This window comes from Stylophora pistillata, chromosome 1 (assembly GCF_964205215.1).
Source record: "Stylophora pistillata chromosome 1, jaStyPist1.2, whole genome shotgun sequence".
Lineage (NCBI taxonomy): Eukaryota > Metazoa > Cnidaria > Anthozoa > Scleractinia > Pocilloporidae > Stylophora > Stylophora pistillata.
In genome coordinates this window covers 10,392,958-10,417,975 of record NC_142519.1, presented here as the reverse complement: position 1 = coordinate 10,417,975, position 25,018 = coordinate 10,392,958, and the positions used below count along the sequence as shown (strand labels likewise).

The following is a 25,018-nucleotide window of genomic DNA, read 5'->3' as shown; positions in this document are numbered from 1 at the left end:
ATATTTTTTGTTTGCGTTGAGCCTTCTGGGCCACCGCAGGTACTAATTGTGTGGGACGAGGCCTGTATGTTATCCCAGAGGATGTTGTTGACAAGTTGAGGTCTAGTACTCCCGCGAGTCTTGGTTTGCCAACATAACGAGGTTACCAAGCCGATTTCAACTGTCGTTGTGTTGTGTTTCAAATATACGCAGACGTCTACCATCGTTTTAGCGTTTCACCGAGGACACGAAGAGCTGCCTGGCGCCGATCGCCGGGCTGAGATTGTGTGGCTAGAGAATTGAAATGAAAGATCAACCTTTGCCCTTGAATTCTGCGGTGGATTTGTGGCCGTGGGTACATTTTAGCTTGGGTTTTTTTACTTCGTTCGGCAGGCTGTCCGGACAGAAGTGTTTGGCCTTGTCTTCCCTTTATGTGGTAGACTAGAAACCAGGATTAAAAAAAACCGCTTAAATCAAGTAAAATTGGTAAAATAACGACACCAGGAGCAAACGACACACGTATGGAACAAGGTAAGCCATTTTTATTTAATATTTTCTCTCTTAACTCTCTCTGTGGATATCTTGTAGAAAATCCCATACAAATCCTTATAAATATGCAAATTGTGTTCCTTGTGTGGTTCTCAAAGAGAGCTTTGGCCGCCTGTGATGTTCCAAATGTACTTCATAATAGATCTGTCATAAAAAAATTGCCATAAAACAAATAGCGCTCAAAATGTTCCAAATGTACTTCTTAATAGATCTGTCATATCGTTTTCCAAAGAAGGCTCTTACAGCCACTTCAACCCGCGGCCGCCATCTTGAATATTGCACGATGCCCTCTGGGTTAATAACACGTAATGGTTGCTCGGTGCACATCGCTTTTTCCTGTCTTCCACTGTGTCACGGTAAGAACTGAAAACATAATGTACTGGTGGCTGTAATACAGAAATCATAGAAGAGAACTCGGCAAGAATTCCATAGAACCCCATACATTAATTATGCATTCAGTGTCCAATGAAAGCAATATGGAGTGAAGAGCAGTTTCCCAAAGATGGAGACCAAACTTTCAGAAGAGTGCTATGTGGAATGTTAACTAGGATTTTGTGTTGGATGGTTAATATCTCACCTGGGATTCCATGTGTAGACTGTAGAGTGAATATCCACTAAAATAGGTAGGATCACAATCGAGACTCCGGGGATTCCGGAGGGATTGACGGGACCCAACCCCTAGGAGGTTCCATAGACCCCGTTGGGACTCTATCCAGGTGGGATCCCATTGATTTTTTTTGTCTGTTTGTTTTTCTGAAGGAGCCGCGCGTGTTGATATTGAGGGATTTTACAAGTGCCTTACCTGCCTGACCATATGTGGTGTTAATTACTTAGGCACAGAATATGGAACACCATAACTGTCTTATGATACTTTTGGTCATGATATTCGGTGCTTACATCCTTATATTGGGTGCTTACATCCTTATATTCGGTGGTTAAATCATTATATTCGTATTTACTTCATTATATTCGGCGCGTATTTCGTTATATTCGGTGCTTACTTTATTATATTCGGTGTTTACTTTCTTACATTCGGTGCTTAAATCATTATATTCGGTGTTTACCTCATTATATTCGGTGCGTACTCCGTTATATTCGGTGCTTACTTTAATATATTTGGTGCATACTTCGTTATATTGGGAGCTCATTTTATTATACTGGGTGGCTTATTCGTTCAGTGTTCACTTCAATATATTCGGTGTGCACTTCATTATATTCGGTGTTTATTTCATTATACTCGGTGATTAAATCATCCAGTTCGGTGCTTCCGACAACTGGTGAGCACTTCATTATCTTCGGTCCTACCAACATTATACGCGGTGGTAAAATCATTATCTTCGGTGCAAACTTCGTTATGATCGTCACCAGGCTCCTAATTGTACAGCTTTGTTGAGCGCGAAAAAATGGAAGACATCTTGACGAAACTAAACTTGAAGCGCTCGTTGCAGTATTTCGACGAGAACGAATCGTTCCTTCGAATCGTTCCTTTGAATCGTTCCTTCAAAAACCTAGTTTAAGTTGGCCATGCAGAAGGGTCCTACTAGAACCTGGCACTGAAACGCAACTTTTGTTGTTACATAGGCTCTTTCCTTTATAGTGACATCTAGTGTAAATGACCTGTCATGAACTCCTTTTTGATATCTTACAAACCGCTGCAACCTCAACGCATCAATAAAAATTGGGTAAAGAGTGGATATTGATTATTAACCCTTCAAAGCAGTTTTTAAATACAGTACTTTCATTAAGATCATTCTTTTTAGTTCACAGCAACTCTTGAAACCCTCTTCTAGATGATTCTCTAGTATTGATTTTGGTTTGTTGAGTTCTGGAGCTCCAGATCCTAAACGATTTCTTTGAGGCTTCCGTTTTCCGTGGATTGAACATTCCATTCGCAAACTCATCATGTCAGAACTATTACTTACACCCAGCTGCTTCATTTCGCTTGCCGATAACAGAGGAACTAAATCAGGTGTGATTTTGTTCTTTTCAAATACTTCTGTTAGATTACTTAAGTTTTGTCGCTTCAGAATGGAGGCCATTGCAGTCTTTTCCGCCATTTTCATAATACTTTGAAAATACGCGGGAAATCGCAGAATTGCATTGTGGGGTTACTACCGCGAACAATGTTTTTGGGAGCCTGGTGACGATCATAACGAAGTTTGCACCGAAGATAATGATTTTACCATCGCGTATAATGTTGGTAGGACCGAAGATAATGAAGTGCTCACCAGTTGTCGGAAGCACCGAACTGGATGATTTAATCACCGAGTATAATGAAATAAACACCGAATATAATGAAGTGCACACCGAATATAATTTAGTGAACACCGAATATAATGAAGTGAACACTGAACGAATAAGCCACCCAGTATAATAAAATGAGCACCGAATATAACGAAGTATGCACCCAATGTAATAAAGTAAGCACCGAATATAACGGAGTACGCACCGAATATAATGAGGTAAACACCGAATATAATGATTTAAGCACCGAATATAAGAAAGTAAACACCGAATATAAAAAAGTAAGCACCGAATATAGCGAAGTACGCGCCGAATATAATGAAGTAAATCATCATCATCATCATCATCATCATCATCATACTTTATTTAATAAAGCAGGTTGAGGGATAGGCAAGACATTACGTCCCGATGTGGACCTGCATCAATTAAACTATCAATTAATAAATACCTAAGTGAATAGACCGAAAATGGCATGTAAATAATGACAATTAAAAGAAATAAATATTAATAACAATACGGAGTAAAGTCAACAGATTTGTAGGAAACGCTGCAGGAAGCTTTAGCAAAACTGATAGATTTCAGAATTCTCTTATTTTCCCTGAGTTTTCTCTTGAAGGAAGTTAAGTTTGAACTGTTCTTCATGTCTTCGGGAAGGAGGTTCCAGGATAGTGCAGCTCTGTGCTTAAACGAAGATCTTCCCATTTCTGTTCTTGGTCTATGAACCTTAACTGTTAGGGATTTTCTTAAGTCATAAGGAGTCTCGGATTTCACTATTAAGTCATTTAGAGGCTCGATGCTATTTCCATGATAGATATTGTGCGTAATAACTAAAAGTCTCCTGATGTAAAATGAAACAATAGAGTTCCAGTGTGGAGCGTTCATGATGTCATCACTGTGGATGCTATGGGGTAGGTTGTAAATAATTCTAGTAGCTCTTAAATGAATTCGATCAATATCATCCGTCAAGGTTGAAGAACAAGACCCCCAGACTATAATGCCATACAAAACGCTAGGGATAATAGTTTTATAATAAATGTTTTCTAAGGTTGGTATCGGTAAAAACTTTATCCGATTCAGTACTGCGACTTTGTTGCTGAATGACTTACAAACGTTCTTTATGTGCTCCTGCCATGATAGCTTGTTGTCAATTGTCACCCCAAGACATTTAGATGATGATTTGTACTCAATAAAGCTATTACCAAAGGCCAAGCGTGGCAGGAGGCCAATAAAGTTCTGGCTAGAAATTATCATGGCTTCAGATTTCGATTCGTTGGCGATTAATCTGTTTGATTGACACCAGGTGTACAGCTGGTCTAGTACAGACTGGAGTGTTAAGATGATATCGTCGATGTTGTTTCCAATTGTAAAAATAGTGGTATCATCGGCAAACATAAATAATTCACCACTAGTTATTGATTCTGGAAGATCGTTTACAAATATTGAAAATAATTTTGGCCCTAGTATTGAGCCTTGGGGAACTCCACGTGTGATGGTTTTGGGCTCGGACTGATATCCTGATATTTGGACAAATTGTTTACGTGCAGACATGTAATCGGTAAGCCACGAATGCAAATCGCCAGATATCCCAATTGCCTTTAGCTTCTCTAGAAGGATGGTGTGGTTCACTGTGTCGAATGCTTTTCGAAAGTCAATAAAAAGCACGCCCACTTTAAGGCCCTTGTCCAGCGCATTTTTCCAGGTCTCTGTTAGGTGAAGTAAGAGGCTTTCAGTTGAATAATTTTTCCGAAAACCCCACTGTCTATGAGATGACAAGCCTTGTGTGTGCAAATGGTTGTTCAGGGTATCACTGACAACATCTTCTTAGATTTTCCCAGGGATACTGAGGAGGGAGATAGGTCTGTAGTTGTTCACTTCTGTTGGTGAGCCTTTCTTAAATATGGGGTTAACATGTGATAATTTCCAGCTTGAAGCGAAAGATGCGTCACATATACTCTTCCTGAAGATTGGTAAAAGACTGTGGATAACAGGGTCACCAATCATGGAGAGGACCCTGGGGGATACTTGGTCCAAATACCGAATATAATGACTTAACCACCGAATCTAAGGATGTAAGCACCCAGTATAAGAATGTAAGCACCGAATATTATGACCAAAAGTATCATAAGACAGTTATGGCGTTCCATAACAGAAGGCCATCAGGCAAACTGAAAATGGAAACGGTGAGTTGTTTTCCCAGTTCAAATTCTGACAAAACGCGATAGGGCTCTTTGATGATTAGCAGTATAAAGTCGTTGATAAAGTTAGACTTGATTGATGACAGTAACTTTTTCTAAATATAGGAAGTTTTCAGACACAGCCAAACAAAAATAAATTCAAGCATTGCAAACTGGGTAAGTATAATCATGGTGGAACAATACACACCATAAAGAGGGGGGTGAATAGGCTAACGGATCGGCGGATTCTGAGAATTGTTTTGCCCGGATTTCGGATTTAGAGCAAACATTTTAACGGATTTGCGGATTCTGAAATTGCAACAGTTCGCGGTTTTGTCAATTTTTTAGGTCCGGATTTTGGATTTTGCTTGTGAGGAATTTCGGATTGTGGATCTGAACGATCGTCAGAAATGCGTTGTTTTCTGAGTAGGTGTAAATTTTTTGTCACGGACGAGACTCTGCATGTCACACACCAGGGAAATAGTAACGCACTGGGACGTCTGCTGTGTTCGCGCCCTTATCCCCCGGGGGGGGGGACTCCCTATGAAACAGACGGGGATGCTCGTCGTCTCGCTTAGGGGTGTAAATTTTGGATTTTGGTCTCTCTAAGGGTGTTCCAGGCAAAGCGCCAATATTTTAAGCCGCCAACGTCTCGTTTAGGGTTCCGCGAAGAAATAGAGAATTACGCGAAGAGAAACAATTGAAATTTTCTTTTTAACTTGTTTCGTTTACGGTATTACCTCAACATTAACTAGTTTTCTATTTTACCAAGTGCCAAAGAGACAATGCATGAACAGGAGCGGTCTCTTTTAGGGGTCAAAATTTGCTTAAGCCACGCCCAGATGGTCTCCTTTAGGGATTAAATTTAAAATTTCCGACGAGCATCCCCGTTTGTTTCATATGGGAGTTCCCCCGGGCCTTATCCGTGACACTATACCCCACCGATTGCAATTCGCTCGATGGGAAAGCCATTGCCAAGCTAAGACACAACAGCTTAACGTGTGTTTTTCACCTTTTTTCGAGGCAAGTAGCGAACGGATTGGGATTTAACAATTTTTTTTTTAACAAACTGACCGATTTGGTTATCAAATCGTAGCGGATCGGCGGATTTGCATACCCCTATTCACCCTCCTCCATAAACGTACACTACGGCTAAGGCGGTCGCCAAGGAGTTTATCAGATTTGTGAAAAATCTCCTCACGTCTTCAAAACTTCAGAGCCCTCTAGAACTCGTTCGAAATGAATTGTTTTCATTCCGCCAAATATTAAAAAATGCTTAACTCGAAACGAGAACTGTATTCAGTTGTTTGAATATTGAATATTACCGGAAACTCGAACATTACTTTGATAAAATCTCTAAACTGGAAAGAATGCTGGAGGAAACAAGGTTGATACTGACTGCAAATGATGAATATGAAAATATTTCAGATGCTAATGTTCGCTGAGATAAACAGATCGTGACCTGCCGCCTCAAGTTCGAAGAATGGAGAATGTTCACTATAGTTCGCGTGTTTGGCAAATTTTTGTACATTGTACAATTCACTATGGCTGAGATTGTAGCTTCTGTTACGTGGTCGAAATCTCTCAAGAATATTCCCTATTTTGATTCAACTTTCGTTGAGAAATTGCTCGAGAAAGATGGAAAGGTCCCAAAGAAAGTAATAACCCGTGGTTACAGCAATTTCTGCGAAGGCTACATCTTGATATCGAAGGTAAGTTTCGGTATTGACGAGTTGTTCAGGTTATTGTTCAAGATGGAAATATTTTGTTCGAACAGTTTCGTGATTCACGCCATGCGTACCATTTTTTCAGATATTATGCTGTGTCTGACAACTCGCCGGTTACGGCTCGATTCTTACCTCAAAATCTAGCCCTTCATCTCGCTTTATAGCGGCAATCCATTTCGATCTCAATAAAGAATTTGAAGGAAAATTGAAAAAAAGATAAATTCTTGCCACTCTGATTTCTCTTGTCGTGCGTACAGAAGTTAACAGAGCAATGATCGTGGGCCATGCTTACTTGTCATATATCCCTACTGTAACACTAGTGTAACACACCCCCAAAGTTTATGCCCGTCCAGCCTCGATTTGGTGCGACATGGAATCCAAGATAGCGCTGCGTGAGAAGGGCAGGGTGTATTGAGCTAGCCGGGAGGCTATTATAAATATTATTATAAATCAGTACGGCTGCTATCGAGGGTCACGGACAACGCTCGCTGGTAAAATCACGGAAACAGATTTGCTTATCCGAAGCCGGTTAGACCTTTCATTGCGTGTTGCTGGATCTGACCTAAAGCTGAGAGAAGCCATCATATACTGGGTCAAAAAGAGAGGTAAAGAAAGCGTACACCATATGTTACTAGACTCTCTTGCAAATTTAGAGGGATTTGAGGGAGTTTTATTATATTTCTACTTTCAAAATTGCTCGACTTTCGGGGGATGCAGCTTTCACTTCTAAGCGTCCGTTTTTCAGTGTTCGTTTGAAGTTTGCTCGCCCGACAAATTACAAATTTTGTCACATAGGGAGTCCATTTGTGTATGCCAAGCGTACTCTGTAGAGATTCGTTCCAGCTTTGTGATTTCAGCTCATTTTTGACAAACACGAGAGATCTCTTACCTACTAAAGGACGACGGTGTAGAAGCGGCATGACCGCACAGATTCAATTACGTAATAACGGTTATTAAAAAAATTGGTTCATACTTCAACCTGTGCGTATATCGAGATATTGATGCACGCAAGAAGTTTGGATAGCACGAGAGAAGCGTAAGGCTTGCTTGAGGTGCAGCCGAGCTGAGAGCAATTCTAAGTTCTTGAGTGCTCTCCAAACCTCCTGGTTGCATTCATATCTAGATATACAGTACGCACACGAAGCACAAACCAAACCATATGTCAAAACAAGGTATCGTATGCCCGGGGGGGAACTCGAGATATTCCTGGGTGGGGAGGTGCGGCGCGGCCCCTCATTCCCTGACCCTGTTTAAGACAAATATCGCTGATTTTCCTACCCTGTTTAAGACAGAATTCCGATTTTTGATACCCTGTTTAAGACATTTAATGTGCCTGGTATCAATGCCAAAATAAACGGAATTCAATATTAATTAAAATTAGAGCTTGTAAAAATTTTGCTGTTTATCTTCCAAGAAAAGATATCCTGTTTAAGACAAAAATTGATAAATCGATACCCTGATTAAGACAAAAAATGATAAATTCGATACCCTGTTTAAGACAAAAATCTCGAAAAACATACCCTGGCTGGCAGCACATCCCCATTAAGCCCTTATAAGGGAGTACCCCCCCCCCCGATCGTGTGAAATCCCTAACAAATTGCTTGTAGCCAAAAGAGAAACTAAGGTGTTCTATAATTGTCCAAATCGAAAGTTAAAATGTTGTTTACCTAATGCCATGTGCAACGAAGGTTTCAAAAGACTGAAATCTGAACCAATCAGTTGCTTTCGTCTTTGACAAAACAATAACCCACTTGGGAAAAAAAAATTGTTCCATTTTTTTTTACACTGATTATCTATTATCTTTGCCTTCCTCTTTTTTGAAGCTCCGCTAAGATTGGGCACCAATCAATAGATAAAGAAATCTCATTGTCACGAAGACGAATTGCAAGGACTTTCAGTTCAGATCTAAACTTGCTTGTTGCGCTATATTGTCAATGACAAGTATTCAGTGGTATTCTGGTGTTCTATTAACATAAGTTATGTCACTGTCTTAAGAAGTAGACAGCTAGCGATATTAACGGCAGTTTCATATTTCAAAGTCTACAATGAAATAATGGACAATATATTTGTATCAGGGACCTAGCGCCGAGTTCATCGAATATAAAGGGTGAAATTTGTTTAGCTGGTATACAAATTGGTGTCTCGGTATTTTTCTGCTTTCATTCATTTATTTACTCGATTATCATTTCTTTGCAATTTGTTGTTGTTATTACTGAACTGGCCAATAGCTAATCTGTGACTTTGTTTTTTGTTTCCCATGATCATATTATTCGAATCACATGTCAGGCTGTCCGTTTCTTCGAAGACGCTTTGCGCGGTGTCATGGTTCAAAGCCAGACTATCAAGCATCGCGCACCCCGTTCCTCACGCCTAAATGATGTACTGCCAAGAAATATTTACATTAATCTCTACTAGATGGCCCGTGACAAAATGAACTGAATATCAACTCGGCTACAGTAACACACATGAAACATCATTATTTTGCATGGACAGATGTAAACAAGTTTGGCAGGGGAAATGGGCAACAGCTGTTGTTTATATTCTACAATATGAATAACTTGCAATAAAATCTAAATTTTATTTTCACAACCACTGCTGACGCTCCCCCAGTGCTGCAGTTGTTGATCATATTATGTCTATTAGAGCCGTACTTTACAGTATACAAAACGCCGTAACGAGAAGCGGTTTATTTGTTTCCTTTTTCTTTCATGGGAGCTGGCGATTTGTGAAAATCAGTAGCTATTTGTTAACCAGAATACAACACCAATCTGTTAACGGATCTGCCTGGCTAACCATGCTTAACTTTGTAGTACACGAGTAAGCCTCCCGAACACTTGGACTGCCTGTTATCTTGGCGCGATATCAATCTTAGTAACAAAAAACACCTTTTCATCATATGTTTATCATTAATCTATTTTTGTCTTTATTCCGCTTTAAAAGCTGCTTCCTTTCACTTTAAAAATGGACATTATACCACACTCGCTTGCTATTGGATAGAAAACACACCACACAATTGTCTTCTTTGTCTCTGGTATGATGATAACTTGCTAGAGCAAGAACACCAGTTTAGCATGTGATTCAAGTCCGTGTTGTCAGTTTTGGCAGGAATATTCGTCGACGGTAAATTTTTCAGCGACAAACCAGCTGAAAAGAAGGTAAATTTTATTTCATTGTTTTACCAATTCCAAGTCCAGTTCTGTATGAGAAATCAGACCCTCAATTTCATTTGCACCAATTTCAAGTCATATATCTAATCTTTAAGAGGCTAAAAATAAATTTGGGGTTGCGCGACTGACTAAATCAATGTAGTCACCAAGATCAAACTGAATTTCTACCTCCAAACGAACGCACAGTCTAATGTTCTTTTCCTAAGACTATTATAGAATGATGAAATTATTCGTCAACTTGAATGGTAAGTCTCCATGACTGTGTTATCACTTAATATATCGATGAGTGCTTATACTCTTTTCTTTAAGCAAATTTACACGGCCACAAGTGTTAAACGCAATTCTTCTATTCGAAATAATTTTTAGGCGCGAACCATTTACTTTTTCCCACTGTATTCCCTGATTTGAAGCTGACAATCTTACTCTGCGGTAAATCTAATTAGAAAGTAGCTTCGACTTCACGCGAGGAAGTTACGCTTAAAATAGAAATTTTACAAGGAAAACACTTTGATCGTAGAAGTAGGAGGTGGGCCATAATGAGGCGAAGGACTGCATTTCTGAAGAACAACGGCTGTGGTATCACGAAGCTTTGCACGGTGGTTGGATCAGCGCAAAAATATATTTATTTCATCAAAAGCCTTGAAAATCGCTGTCGATGCCGGTCAGTGGGTTTTTAAACGTGAAGTGTTTATTTGCCTTTTTCATTTACTCAAGGTAAAGGGTCGCCGACTTGAATATCAAACATTAAACGGTTTGGCGAGAGCCCCTGAGCGATTCATTTTTAGGGTCTTTTTGCTGTCGGTGTTTTTCAGAATTATGAAAATCTTATTAGAACCGAGAGTCACCCCGAATTTGCTTTCCTTAAAATGCAAATTTATATGAAAAAGTTGCTTTTGTTTGCCGGCTATGACAGGTGTGTTGCAGCTTTCCAAACAATAAACCAACCGGCTCTGAAATTGATTTTTAGTTTTCCGTACTTGTTTCATCTACGCGCCACTTAGGAACAAAATTTTCCATGATCTGACCAAAACAGAGAAAACGAGACACATAGATATTCTCATATGACTAAGCTGAAGTTATTTTGATCGGCGAGGGGTATCCCATCTTTCACTCACTCATGCGTTGAAATTACTTGTTGGCACCAAAGTAATGACTGCCGCAATTTTCAATTAGTATTATTAGTACTATTTCAGCGCAGGTTTTTACAGTCTGAATGAGGAAAATCCATACCTTTTCAGATATGCGATTTTCGAATAAAACCAAGCTAGTCCTGGGCTACTTGGCTTAAAGTGTGGAACTCCGCTTGAGCTTTCGTGCATCAGTCGAGAATTTGCACCTGTGCGGCCGTGAGAGCACTTTAGCATTTCAAATTTAAACTGACAAAGGTGACAAGGGCAGAAAAAGACAGCGATATGGAAACCAGGCTCTCGTTGTTGCTGCTGTGGCTCGCGCGTTACTCCGGTCGCGGAAAGATTTGAGACCAACTGCATGGGGAGAGGTTTGCCATGGGTTGGTGCCAGACCCCCAGCAGAACTTTTACCGACTCTTGCGGGCTCATTTCCCAAAAGCGTGGCAAAAATCTTCAAGCGTAAAAAGAGATCCACTCATAGCATAAGCTAGTTTCTAGCTAGGCCCTCTTAGTACCAGATCGTGCAAACACAACGGTCAAATGACTGCACATGTGCATTTCGTTGTATAAATTGTTGTTTAATCTGCAAGGACAGAAGAAAGGTTCTGTCACTTGCAGAGTCCACGTTAAAAACTGTTTGGATAATCTGCAAGGGCAAAATAAAGGTTCTGTCATTTGCAGAGTCCACGTTAAAAACTGTTGGGATATCTGAAAATAAAAGAAGACTAAGATTTAATCTTTCTCCAAAATCCTTCATTCATTTGTCTTAAACATTGGAAAAGTTAGGAATTAAACCTTTTCTTCCTCACTTTACGCTAGAAACGTGTTCGGAAATCCCTCTTATTATTTTTAAACTCTCGTGCATGCGCAGTGTTTGACCGTTGTGTTGATCGTGCACGAACCCTTACCATTTAAATCCAAGGGTTTGTGACGTCATAAATTGAATTAAGCAGCCGAGTGTAGAAGTTCACTACAGATACATACATACATACATACATAGTTTATTTGATAACGCAGGTTACAGAAAACGCAAGACTGAAGTCCCGATGTGGACCTGCCTATCTACTATTTAAAAACTAAGGTGTATACATGTGAATAAATAGAAAGTCAACAGAAATTAAACAATAAGTAATAATAATAGTACAAATATAAATAGATAGGACTATGAACTACAATTTAAGAATATAGTTAAGAACTAGGTAAAATAATTGTCAAAGTTTTAAAAATTTAGGTATGATTTGATTAAGATGAGATTAATAAAGAAATTCCTCATTCCTATTTCTTATCATGGAAGATTCCTTATTATAACTTATAGAATTAATTAAGTCCTTACTAGATCTAAGTCTTTTTTTAAAACATTCTAAGCTAGAAGACTTTTTGATCGAATCAGGAAGTGAATTCCATGCAATGGCAGCTCTATGCCTAATGTAAAGATGTAAAGCGAATACCTACGTCTTGGAGTGTTAAGGGTTCCGTGAGGGAACAACGTACAGTGTATTTTCCTGTTCTTCTGAATATCTGCCGAAATCAATTGTATACTAAAAGGTAACATGTAATTTATACAAACTACAATATGGCAAAGGCTGATAGTTTCTAAAGAAACTGTAAGGGGCTGCGTCGGTGGGGGTAACGAAATAATTTGGATATATCAACAAAGTTGAAATGGTAAATTGGCCACCGTAACGATTACAAAAGCTGACGTTTCGAGCGTTAGCCCTTCGTCGTTAGCCCTTCGTCTTTCGCTCTGACGAAGGGCTAACGCTCGAAACGTCAGCTTTTGTAATCGTTACGGTGGCTTATTTACCATTTCAGCTTTGTTGATGTATCCAAATTATATCCGATATGGCAAGGCAGTCCTGAGATAAATCCGAGAGTTCTGATTGGTTCTTACTCGGTCGGGATTTTGCCATACGGACCGTACCGTTTCCACGGAAACGGTCGTAAACCGTACTGCCACAGTACAGCTCGAACAGGCCAGGTTAGTAAGGAGATATTCTCTTAGTTGTTTTCCACGTCCTCAACCCAAACCACAAGAGCTACATTCCTTACCAGACGGGGCTTTTTCTCTTCCTCAATATAATATTCTGAAAATATTATCTGAGGGTAGCTGGATGAAAAGCCTCCTGTACTTTTCCATGTGGTTTTCAATTTGGGTTCCGATCCCTTTAAAAAATGCACCACATAGGCACGGACTTTATTTTCTGGAGAGAAGCCACGTACTTTTACGGAAGCACGTGTCTGGATCAGTTTCAAGTTCGTGCAGAAGCCGACTTCTACTCGATTTTGATGATCTGCAAGATAATGTGCTAACTCCTAGTGCTTGACTGAAAGAAGCTCAGTCATCCTTCTGGAAATTTCACGAGGTGTTTTGTACCGGAACCACAGAGAAATAATCTTAGTTGAAATTCTCATCCGCTGTTGGACGATCGGACTTGCGTGTGCACAAGTGATATCCTGGCAAGCTCGCTGTCAACGCTGACAGTCTTGTAGTGTTGTTGATGGTCGAAAACGAAAAAAAAGCCATCAAAGGGTCATTACAACTTCCAGTTTTCCAATGCAGGGGTCTGAATAGTCTTTACGTGAAAGAAATATCGTGACAAAAAAAAGTCAACCTTGCTTCGGCTGATTTATCCGGGTTAAACGCTTTTTAGTTACGTTGATTTACAATAATACAACATTTACGATAGAAGGTCGAATGTTTTAACTCTTAAACCCCCAAGAACTATTTTTTTTTATTCTTCCCTCTAGTTGCTACACATTTTCTTTTAAATTAGTTATGAGAATTTGTTGTTGGATCAAAATGACAACTTTTATCTGAAAAATTTGAGTATTCTCATTTTCTGTTTACTAAATAATGTATGGATATTAAAGGGAGAAGTTACATGTTAATACATGTTACTTCTGGGTGTTAAGGGTTCTAAATCAAGGCCATATTGCGGGGGGATTTTCCACCCCATGATCCACAGCTTAAAACAGCGAGTTTGAGGCGCTGGATGTCTAGTATACCCTCGTGACACCATAGTGTTTGCATGATTTCGAATAATAGCTTGATTATTTCCGGTAGGGTGATATCCTCGCTGTTGATTAACCGCTGATTTGAGGGTCACAGTTCATAGACAAACTTCGTCGGGGTGACAGAAGACCTCACAACTTGTACAGCCTTTTGTTGGGAAAATATACGAACAAAGTGTAAAGGTAAGTGATTGGAAGTTGTTCTAGCTCAGCAAACAATTTGAAAAACTATCGGGCCGGTTTTTTTACCCGAATCTTTCTCTCTGACCTTGGCATACTGGTAAATTACAGAGGGAAAATGACAACACTTCAATATCAATATACTAAACAAGGATTCCATGAGAAATCGTTCGAGTTCAGGTTACGTTTAGCTCAATGGGTCAATTGTATAGCTGGATGAGAGACCGTAGATTCCACTAGAAATGAAAGGAAATACAAGCTGAGAGTTGAAGTGAACATTCTTACCTTGCCAATCGTTGGTTTGGAAAGCCCAGGCGGCTTTGAGTTAAGAGATGAATAGGAATATTGATGTCGTGACAGCCAATGCTCACATTTGCATATGTGTAAGAGGATTGATCTATTACAAAATTCAACAGAATCAATCATTATATTATCCCTCTGCGTTTTTTCGCGATTCCAGAAATAAAATAAACAGCGCTGTATAATCTTTTATTCCGGATATCTGCGGCATAGATTGTTATAAAAGCTTTCTTTCATTTACATTTATCGGCCAAGGCCTATAAGTTATTTGAGAGTTTTTCTGAAACTTGGTGGTTTTCAGCTTTGGCGGCTTACGAACGATTAAATTAAGGAACAACGGAACAGTCAAATGAGATAACTAAAAAATTAATATTTCTTTTCAAACGCCGAATCAGCAAAATCCAACGACACAAAAAAAATATTCAAATTCAAATTTTCTTTCTAGACTAACATTTAGGATTCGCGGAATTTTGTACGATGCTAAGATTGATGAGTTTATTTTAAAAGGATTGGAGGAAAAATAGTTTAAGCGAGTCACTGTATCAAAACGAGTTTGTTTAGTTTGACTCATGAATCCGTGACATCCCGAAATGAAAATTACCACTAAAATTAATGCGCATAAGCGTGTCTCAGTTCTTGTACAAAAATTCAAAACGTAAAGAAAAGAAATGATACAAGATCTGGCGATTTTGTGCTGGAGTTACAAAAATGGTTACGAACTGTAAAAGATAGGAGAAAACCTGGTATTACGATTTGTAAACGGATGGTCCAAGGTAACGTTCTAGATCAAGAAAGCGACCAAAAAGATAATGGAATATCATTCCAATTAAATAGGAGCTTGCCAAGTGATAGCAAATTGATACTTATGACAGGTTTTATGCAGGTTAAAACGCGAACGAGTCAAATAATTGTGATATTCAGAATTAAAATGAAGCATCGAGGAAACACGAGCAGGTAAAAGGTTATTAAAATGTGAGAATACAAAACAGGCAACATGGAATTTATAAAAAGAGTAAAGTGAAAAAATATTATGCTTAGAAAAAAGGGGTTTAGAGGATAAAGCAATCGTAGAATTCAAATCTATTTTAAGTTGCATAACCAACGACAAGATTAACCCAAAGGCTAATCAAAACGAACAAAAAACACGCAGGACCAAGAAAAACCCAAGGTGAAAGCGTGCAAACTGAAAACGTGGAAAGTGCCTGAAGCGTGGAAAAACACGAGACATCACGTCGTTAATTGTCGGGTTTAGTTAGCGTGCATCTGATTTGCTCAGAGGATGACACAAGATTCTAAACCGATCATCGAGCGGTGAAAGGAAAAATTAATGCTTCCATAGAAAATCTCGAGATTCAATTTAAAAATGCGCCATATGGAAATCAAAATCGTGTGGGTAAGAAGTGCGGTCAATTCTTCTGTCATTGCTTTAAATGAATAATAATAATAATAATTTAATAATAATTTACATTTCTAAAGCGCTAAATTTGATAATAAAAATTAACGGTAAAAAACTACGACGTTTCGAAGTCTGCATGACCTCATTATCAAGTAAAATGTTAAAACTGATGTAAAATTGTAGCTCAGAGATTATATACAAATAAAATGTGATAACTTCATTAGAATAATGAGCGTTCATTGTTATTGGTGTTTAGCATGTCAGATCGTGCAGTATATGTTTAAATAAATACTTTTGCACGTATTGAGTCAGACTGCGTGTTTAGCTTTGGTTTTTGTTCGCGAATGAATAGCATTTCGTGAATTAGGCTGTCCATTTTTCCGCGGCATTTCTTGAGAACGGAAAACATTTCCTCTAGGCTAGTGGACGCTACACTGTGGGCTTCTTTCAGATGCTTGCCAATGACAGAGGCTTTATGTTCTTCTATGCGTTGATGAAGATGGCGTGTGGTATAACCGATATAATCCGCATCGCACGAATCACATTTAAAAGTGTAAACAACGCATTGGTGGTTAATTAAAGCGGGCTTCTCTTCTTGTATCTTGAGCTTTCCCTCGATCTTACGACTCGTGAAAACTGGTTGTAGGTCAGTTCCGATTTTCCGGCCAAGATCTTTCAGCTGATGTCTTACTGTGTCGGCCGATTTTTGGTCTTTAAATGGTAAAGTTATTCTGACAGGTTTTTGTGTAGCCGCGTCAAGTTCAGTTGGGGTTTCGTGACGGCTTTGGATCGTAGAACTCGTGTACCAGGCGATAGCTGAGTTGATGAGTTTCACTGGGTACTTAAGCTCAGTAAACATCCGCTTGAGATGCAGGCATTCCTTCGTAAAAGATTCTTTCGTTGATGACAGGCGGTAAGCTCGGTTCAGCATTGTATTCAGCAGAGATCTTTTGTAACGCTGATCGACATGGCTCTGGTAATGTAAGAGCAGTCCTGTATCAGTTGGTTTATGATATACGCTTGTTGTCAGGTGGCAACCGTTTTTCTCAATCATCATACCGAGGAATGGAAGCTTGTTGTTTTCAGCAATTTCCATTGTGAACTGTATGGCAGGATGGCAGTCGTTCAATGTTGAAAGGAAGGCTGTTGCGGCTTGAATATTTGGCATCGTGGCTAATGTGTCGTCGACGTACCTTTTGTAGAAACTTGGTAACTTGTTGTTGCGATCCAGTTGTTCTTCAATGGAGCACAGGAAAACGTTTGCCATAAGGGGTCCCAGGGGCGAGCCCATGGCCACACCGTCCACCTGCTCGTAAAGTTGACCGTCGAACTGAAATAGCTGATCTTTGGTTGCTATTCTTAAAAGTTCGGTAAGACCTGTCTTTGTGAGGTTGAGACCATGCGTTTCATTAAACCAGTTGTTTTTAAAGGCTTTTTCAGCGATGATCACATTTTATTTGTATATAATCTCTGAGCTACAATTTTACATCAGTTTTAACATTTTACTTGATAATGAGGTCATGCAGACTTCGAAACGTCGTAGTTTTTTACCGTTAATTTTTATTATCAAATGTATTTCTAAAGCGCTAAAATTATAAAATATTCTAAAGCGCTTTACAACATTATTAACTACAAATATTAAAATGATAAACGACAAAATATCAAAACAAACTGTAAGCCAGCATGAATAGATGTGTCTTAAGCTTTGACTTAAAAATCGTTACACTTGGACTGTTTCGAATTTCAAGCGGCAGTTCGTTCCACAAAAAAGGTCCAGAACGGGCAAAGGCACGATCACCAAAGGTCTTAAAGTTAGTTCTTGGGACCTTAAGGAGACCCTGATCGCAGGAACGTAGCTGATGACCCTTGACACTGGGTGGCTGCAGATATTCTTTTATGTATAGTGGGCCTTGGTTATTTAAAGCTTTATAAATTAAAAGTAACAACTTAAAATGGACGCGATAAGCCACAGGAAGCCAGTGAAGATTATATAAGGCGGACGAGATGTGGTGAAACTTGGGAATCCTAAAAATTAGTCGAGCAGCGGCGTTAAGCACCTTCTGAAGACGCTCTGTCTGGTACTTGGGTACGCCAAATAAAAGGGAGTTGCAATAGTCTAAATGCGAAGTCACAAATGCGTGGACAAGAGTCTTCGTGGACTCAGGACTGAGGAATTTCCTAATTTGGCGAATTTTATACAATCCATGAAAAGCTTTGCTGCAGATCTTACCAATGTGAATGGACATGGACATATTGGAGTCAAACCAGGAACCCAGATTTCGAACAGTGTTGAGAGGCTGAATGGTAGAATTACCGACTGTGATGGAATCAATTGCGATTTTTGATAATTGATGGCGGGAACCAACAACTAAGAATTCGGTTTTAGAATCGTTAATTAACAGGCGATTATAAATCAACCATGAGCGGACATCCGAAATGCAGGCTTCAAGAGCAGCTATGGCGTGGTCTTGCGAAGATATGTCATTGGGTCTAAACGACAGATAAAGTTGTGTATCATCGGCATATCCGTGAGCAGAGGGGAGATGGTTAGCGATCACGTGATATAGTCGAGATATGTATAATATGAATAAAATAGGACCCATACAGCTGCCTTGTGGGACACCGCAGTTCAAATGAAAATCATCTGATGTTCGATCGTTTATGAGAACACGTTGTTTTCGGCCAGACAGATAAGACGCAAACCATTTATGGGCAGAGCCAATGATTCCAAAATCGCTTTCAAGAACATTAAGGAGAATCTGATGATCGATTGTATCAAAAGCAGCGCTTAGATCCAGTAGCACAAGAAGCGTAATTTCCTGATGGTCCATTGACATAAGAATAACTGAAAGACGACTAAGCTGACACGACTATCCAAATCGATCCAAAGATTGGTCATCATTCCTCCAAACTTGTTTCGAACTGGTAAATCTTGGCTCACTCTTGGTGTGATAACCTGTTCCCTTCACGATTAACGGCGAACAAAGAGCACAAAAAAGTCAAGACAATAGATCTTAAATTACTACTGGTGACAAAACAAAGAGCCGATTCACTGGTTCTTGCACCGAGGAATGCCTTAAATTTGTCTTGGCGACTGCTGTACGGTTGTCTGTAAATGGATTTAAAGCAGTGTTTTTTTTTTCAAATTATTAGTTATGTTGTTTTTTTTTTAAATTATTAGTTATGACCTTTACATAGTTTTCACTATCGGCAATATTTTATGTAAATAGACGGCATACCGGCATTTCGGTTGTTCACGACTTAGAAAATTTGGGGGTGTGTGGGAGCTAGATCCAAGTTACGTTCATAGTTTCAAGTTCGGATTCTGAAAACACCGTAAAGTAAAAAGTAGCCTAGTGGATAGCACTCCTGAATGATTCTTCTATCGTATTTGGGTCGTATCGGTAAATTTGCGCCGGCAGCGATTAGAAACATGTGAAACGCCACAAAATTTAATTTAAAACTACAATCAGTTGGTTGGTAAGGTGAGACCCGAGCATTCTCACTCTGAATACGTAGTAAGGTTGCATTGTGCATTCTTAATGTGCATAATTTTTAGACATGAAATGAACAAAGCGGAGATTTTATTATGGCCAGCTATGTAAATATGTTTTGTTAAAAAACAAGCACGGTGAAACCCCACTGACAGTGTAAATTAAAGAACTGAAGTTTAAGAAACTTGTGTTTGAGCACTTACATCTGCAGCCTTCGGTTGAGTATTTCACTTTAATTTTTATGGTGTATAAAGATGGTATTCACCAATTAGCTCGCTAAGTAAAAGAAAGCTAAGGGCTTCCTTTCCTCGAGTGATCCAACAGAGCTGAAGTCATTTTAGGTCTATTGAATTGAAGCATCCATTACAACGATTCCTTCGTGACCGTTTCTGGGATTAAATTTCAAGAAATTTTATGCGATTTAACGATATAATCTTTGAGTTGTTCATGTAATACGTAGATTTGTGTTTGAGTTTTGCTCCATTTCAACGTCGTTTTTCTTTTAACACAAAGACTGCGCGCTTCAAACCTATTCCGTCCTATTCCAGGCGTTTCTACAAGAAACTTCTAAAACACGTGACTTTAGATCTTTCTCTAGCTTCGCCAAAACGTTTTTGAAGATGCCTTAACCTTCATACAAATACATTAGTATGTGTAGTCTCCACACTGTTCTCTATACATTTCCAAAGGCACTTACAAGGAGAATTTGTTTAATAATCAAGAACTTTTTGACCTCGCGATCATTTCCTTTATTCTCGTTACCTAAATGTTTGATTCTGCTGTAATACCAAACGGACAAGTTAGATGCAAATCACTCGCAAAAGGATTAACTTGTTTTGTATCTTCTTAGTCGTGGCCATTTTGTAGATCATTTTTTTCATAATCTTTGTTCGTTCTGTTTCAGGTATTTGCGTGGACAGAGTTTGTTTCTCGGCCAACTCCATCATGAAGTCGCCCACTGAAGTTAAAACAGACGACGCCCACTCTGTTATAAACGGGGGCACGATGCACAAATACACTGAAGAACCCACTACACAGAATGGCCATGTGTCTGCCATACAGAATGGTCACGTATCTGACTTACAGAATGGTCACATGGCAGAAACGCAGAATGGTCACATGGCAGAAACGCAGAATAGTCACATGGCAGAAACGCAGAATGGTCACATGGCAGAAACGCAGAATGGTCACTTGGTAGAAACACAGAATGGTCACGTGGGCATATCAGCCTCCGATTCACAGCGCGACGCTGCTCAAGGGCTCTTTAAAAGGAGAAGAGCAGGAAATCAAGTCCAGGATGGCGAGAGGATTAGAAGCAAAAATGACATCATTAATTTGTCCCCGGGTCTGCCAGGTTTTAGCGTCAATATCATAGGGTTCCTAATGTTGCTATGGCCACCAGTCTGTGTTTCCTTCTTCTGGCTCGCCTGTCACGCATATCAGTGCTCTCTTGGAGATTTGGGAGGACAAGTACTTCACGAGATATCCGCCAGGACCATCATCGCCTTCGCGAGACGGAACATCCCGAAAGTTAGCAGAGGTCCGATCATGTTGTACAGCGCGTGGATGCTTTTGCAAGTGTTTTTGTTCTTGGTACTTCCTGGCCGCATCAGACGCGGAACAGCTACGCCAGCTGGAAACGTATTGACCTATAACTGTAATGGCATGAGTGCATGGGTTGTGTCCCACGTTCTGTTCTTTATCTTGGTCAAAATGAGCCTGATAGAAGCTACGATTATCAGCGACAACTGGGGAGCCCTCATGGTCATTTCCAATGTGTTTGGCTTCAGCTTGACTCTCTTATCCTACGTCAAGGCGTATTATTTTCCGAGTCATTCAGAGGATCGGTGTTTCAGTGGATCGTGTTTCTACGACTTCTTTATGGGTATTGAACACAACCCCAGAATTGGCCCTTTTGATTTCAAGTTGTTTTTCAACGGAAGGCCTGGAATTGTGGCCTGGACTTTGATCAATTTGTCATTCGCTGCCAAGCAGTACAAAGACTTTGGTTACGTTAGTAACGCAATGATTCTCGTCAACCTACTGCACGCTACTTATGTTGTAGACTTCTTCCTCAACGAATCCTGGTATCTGCGCACTATTGACATCGCCCACGACCACTTTGGCTTCTACCTGGCCTGGGGAGACACGGTCTGGCTTCCCTTTATGTATACTCTACAAAGTGTATACCTGGCCCGAAATCCAGTGAACCTGCCCTGGTGGGGATGTGCAGCCACACTCTTAATGGGTTTGACCGGTTACTTGATCTTCCGATCTGTCAACCACCAAAAAGATTACTTCCGGGTTGAGATGAAAACGAATGGTAAATGTGCGATCTGGGGCAAACCAGCTCGGTACATTTTAGCACCTTATGCCACCACCGACTCCAAGCCACAGGTCTCCTACATTCTGGCTTCTGGTTGGTGGGGACTCTCCCGCCATTTCAATTACGTCGGTGACTTGCTGAACGCGTTGTCGTACTGCCTAGCGTGTGGATTTGGTCACGTGTTGCCGTATTTCTATTTCGTTTTCATGCTGTGCCTTCTGGTTCACCGTTCTTACCGTGATGACGTAAGATGCAGGCAGAAGTATGGCGTGTACTGGGAGAAGTATTGTAAAATGGTGCCGTACAGGATCATTCCGGACGTATTTTGAAAAAAGTTGAAAATAGATTATTTTTTGGTGCATGAAAACAAATTTTCCATCATTGGACAGAAAAATATTGTCATTATTGGACAGCAAGAGGGCCTAAGGTCATGTACTCTTGTGGTCAGCAGACATGGACATCGCTTCGTGAACATGCCTGTTATTTATTTATCTTGGTGTTGGAATTTAAAGGGAAATATGTATCGCAAGTTCATTATGCTCGGTGAGATAATACTCGTATTACACTAGCTGTCAACTGTTAGCAGACAGAATTTCTTCGATCTTGAATTCGGCATGGATTACACGTTCTCTTTCTGGGACAGTTACTTTTTTCATTGATTCGAGAGTGATTTACCACGCTTTCCTTAAGATAGAAGTAATGTATTTACACGAAGGTGATGAGGATGATTTTTGTACAGGAAATTCCCGCAAATTATCTGTCTTGCATTTTCGATATTTACTTGCATTCTCAAAGTTTACTCATGATTCTAGATAAACTTATGCTGAATTCACTATCAGATAAGAGTTTATTCAACAATTTCAGTGCAATTCAACAGCTCTTTAGGTGGCTGCGTGAGCAAATAATAATTGTTTTCTATATTTTCGCATCCATTTTTATTCATAATTAGTGCATTCGTTCCAAGAGCACGTAGCTTGTAGCTCAGTAATTTACGGAGAAGGACGTTCCTTGGACACGCCCCTTCTCTAGACTTGTGTGTAGTTCAACAGAGTGGCTACTATCATCTGTAGACACTCTGTAGAGCAGTTTTCAATAGAGACGTTACGATTGGTCCAGAACCGGCTTCTAAGATTTTTCAGTTTGTGGTATGAACAAAGTAAGTTTCTGAATCGAAATCCCACTAACGTAGTTCAGCATGGCACCTGCTGTGGTTCTCGAAAAGATTGTTGTGTTCTCGAAAACTGTGTATTAAGAAAGATAGCTTAGGAAAATGAGTTATGTTTTTCCCCTGTGGCTAATTGATGTAATCATAACTGACAGAGAGCAGCAGAATGGAGGGCCTTTTCAAGGTGATGAGCTCTCCTGACCGTAAACTTCAACGCCTGTTAACATGAATGCAGAGAAGGTCACGAAAACGTTGGCAGAGCTGTACTGGACACAAGGGTTTGCGCACGTGTAATGCCAATCACGGTATAACGATTACTTCAACAAAAGAACTGTAATCAAAGGATTTAAGAACGGCTTTGTTTCACATTCCACGGTTAACTTGAATATCTTCTGTAGAATAAACAGAGTAAGTTTTAAAAAAGTGAAAAAGGAAACACTACAACCGATCCATAAATTGCAAGAAAAAGAGAGCTTCTCTACCAAAATCTGCCCCTTTAACGTAAGAGAAGTATTCTGCAACTCTTCAGATAAACACTCTCGGGAGTCTTTAATTATAGACTTAATAAAAAATTCCTAAAATGCAAAACGCGCAATGGGTTGGCTCATTATAAAGATATCTAATGAAGATAACAATTGACTGCGAACCCCGGCGGTCTACTGTCTTAGGATACTCGATAACAAGACTTAACAGGCCAACTTTGGTTACCATTCACTTTCTCAGAGTTTTGACGACGGGTCAGCACCTTCTAACAATAGCATAATGAAAACCTTTCTGTTTTTAAGAGAAATTAAATACGTTGTTATACAAACACCTGAGCAGTGAAGCGGAGAGCGCTTGTCAGTTGTCAAACACCACAGAAAACGTGTCACTTGCAAGTCTTGTGGCGGTCAGTGTCAGATTGTTCCCACTTGTGGCGTGCTATGCTATTTTCGGTTTCCATCAACATACCAGGCTGTTAAATAGCCCTAAGCGTTGAATACTGAAACGTAAGAAGTAAAAGAATGCCTCAAGCAAAGCTGACAAACAAGAACAAAATACGGAACCATTGCTTTTAAAGGATGTTTCCTAAAAATACAAGGTATTGTATCTTTGTTGTGGAATCTTTCGAGCTCATTATGTTTTAGAACTCTATGTTGCTGTCACTGTGGTCTCATCAGAGTGTGAATTTGTTTTTAACTGAGTCACACCGCAGCTAGATTTGAAGTGTTTCCTTTCGTGTGATTTTTTATTCATGAAGCTTAATTTGACCACACCACTTCGACTTGTAGCACCGCAAAGAGTCTCCTTTACGAGGTGCAGCTACCATCGTCTCATTGGAAGCAGTCACCATCTCAGTGAAGTGAGCCGCTCGCTGCAATAGTGTGATTGACAATCCGATCATCATCACAGGTAAGTTATGGCTGATCGAGGTTTCAAGGCAGTTTAGATTCTTGTCGAATTTTAGGGATATATTAAACCATCGACTGTAACTGTGAGCAAATCCGACGCGGTATTGGTCTCTAGGAAGTACTAGTAAGTGACTTTGGCTCATAATCCATTGTCTGACACAAACTTCGCCGTCACGATGTCTGCTGGATTTTAAAGGAAAAGTGAATCGCAATTTATCGTTTTGTGTCAGTTGTGTGAAATCAATGAAAAGCTTATCCGAGCCTTCACGGATCGGCTATCGAGCTTGTTTACATCGGAGTCATATCCTTCTTAAGCTTCCGTTCTCGCGGTCACTTGAATAACAGTCAAATCATAATCATGTGTTGATATTCTGTGGAAGAGGTTCTTCGGAGCCATAACCAAGTTAAGCGATACGCTGGAGTGGAGCGGAATGCGTCGTTAAATTAGGTAGGCATTACAATGTAGACTGCGAAGCAAAAAGATCATTACACTTAACCACCGCTGATTCGAAGCTAACCGATATTGGCGATGTTTTGATTCACTAATCAACTTATTGATGCATTGTTGGATAAGAAGGAACCCGGTTGAACAGTTTTATAAAGATTATCTTGTTTATCTTGGCATCGATTGAATTATATATGAATTTCTATCCGGCGCGATACGACTTCAAGCTAACATCTTTGACGACAAACACCAGTATAATTTACAGATCAATGTCGCGAAAATAAACTTTAGAGTTTACATTGTTTCAGAGGCTGTTTACACAGTTCAAAGCTCTCTTTGT

At 39.8% G+C, this 25,018-nt stretch overlaps 2 protein-coding genes and 1 long non-coding RNA gene across 9 annotated transcripts in view; 2 read left to right on the top strand and 1 right to left on the bottom strand.

The window, feature by feature from the left end:
- Positions 1-7,140: 7,140 nt before the first annotated feature.
- Positions 7,141-22,597, top strand: LOC111321947 (7-dehydrocholesterol reductase). 7 transcript variants are annotated; one of them, XM_088735822.1, is made up of 4 exons: positions 9,726-9,828; positions 12,782-12,947; positions 14,034-14,164; positions 20,256-22,597. In XM_088735822.1, exon 4 carries the CDS (start codon positions 20,297-20,299, stop codon positions 22,004-22,006), a length of 1,710 nt encoding a protein of 569 aa, XP_088591948.1. In that variant the 5' UTR covers positions 9,726-9,828; positions 12,782-12,947; positions 14,034-14,164; positions 20,256-20,296; the 3' UTR covers positions 22,007-22,597. The 7 variants fall into 7 exon arrangements, 6 of the variants coding, with proteins under 6 accessions (XP_088591951.1, XP_022780700.1, XP_022780701.1 ...); XM_088735825.1 differs by lacking the exons at positions 9,726-9,828; positions 12,782-12,947 and adding an exon at positions 7,141-7,278; XM_022924965.2 differs by lacking the exon at positions 12,782-12,947 and having other exon boundaries at positions 9,702-9,828.
- A 563-nt stretch (positions 22,598-23,160) lies between these two features.
- LOC148741176 (uncharacterized) lies at positions 23,161-23,796 on the bottom strand. Its single transcript, XR_015992423.1, has 2 exons — positions 23,657-23,796; positions 23,161-23,234 (listed from the first exon to the last, which is right to left on the bottom strand). It is a non-coding gene; the product is annotated as an uncharacterized LOC148741176 (long non-coding RNA).
- A 317-nt stretch (positions 23,797-24,113) lies between these two features.
- LOC111321948 (cGMP-dependent protein kinase 1) overlaps positions 24,114-25,018 on the top strand; it is a 50,457-nt gene continuing 49,552 nt past the window's right edge. The window contains exon 1 of the mRNA XM_088735779.1: positions 24,114-24,234. The gene's annotated coding sequence lies outside the window, so the exon portion shown is untranslated. The remainder of the gene's footprint in view (positions 24,235-25,018) is intronic.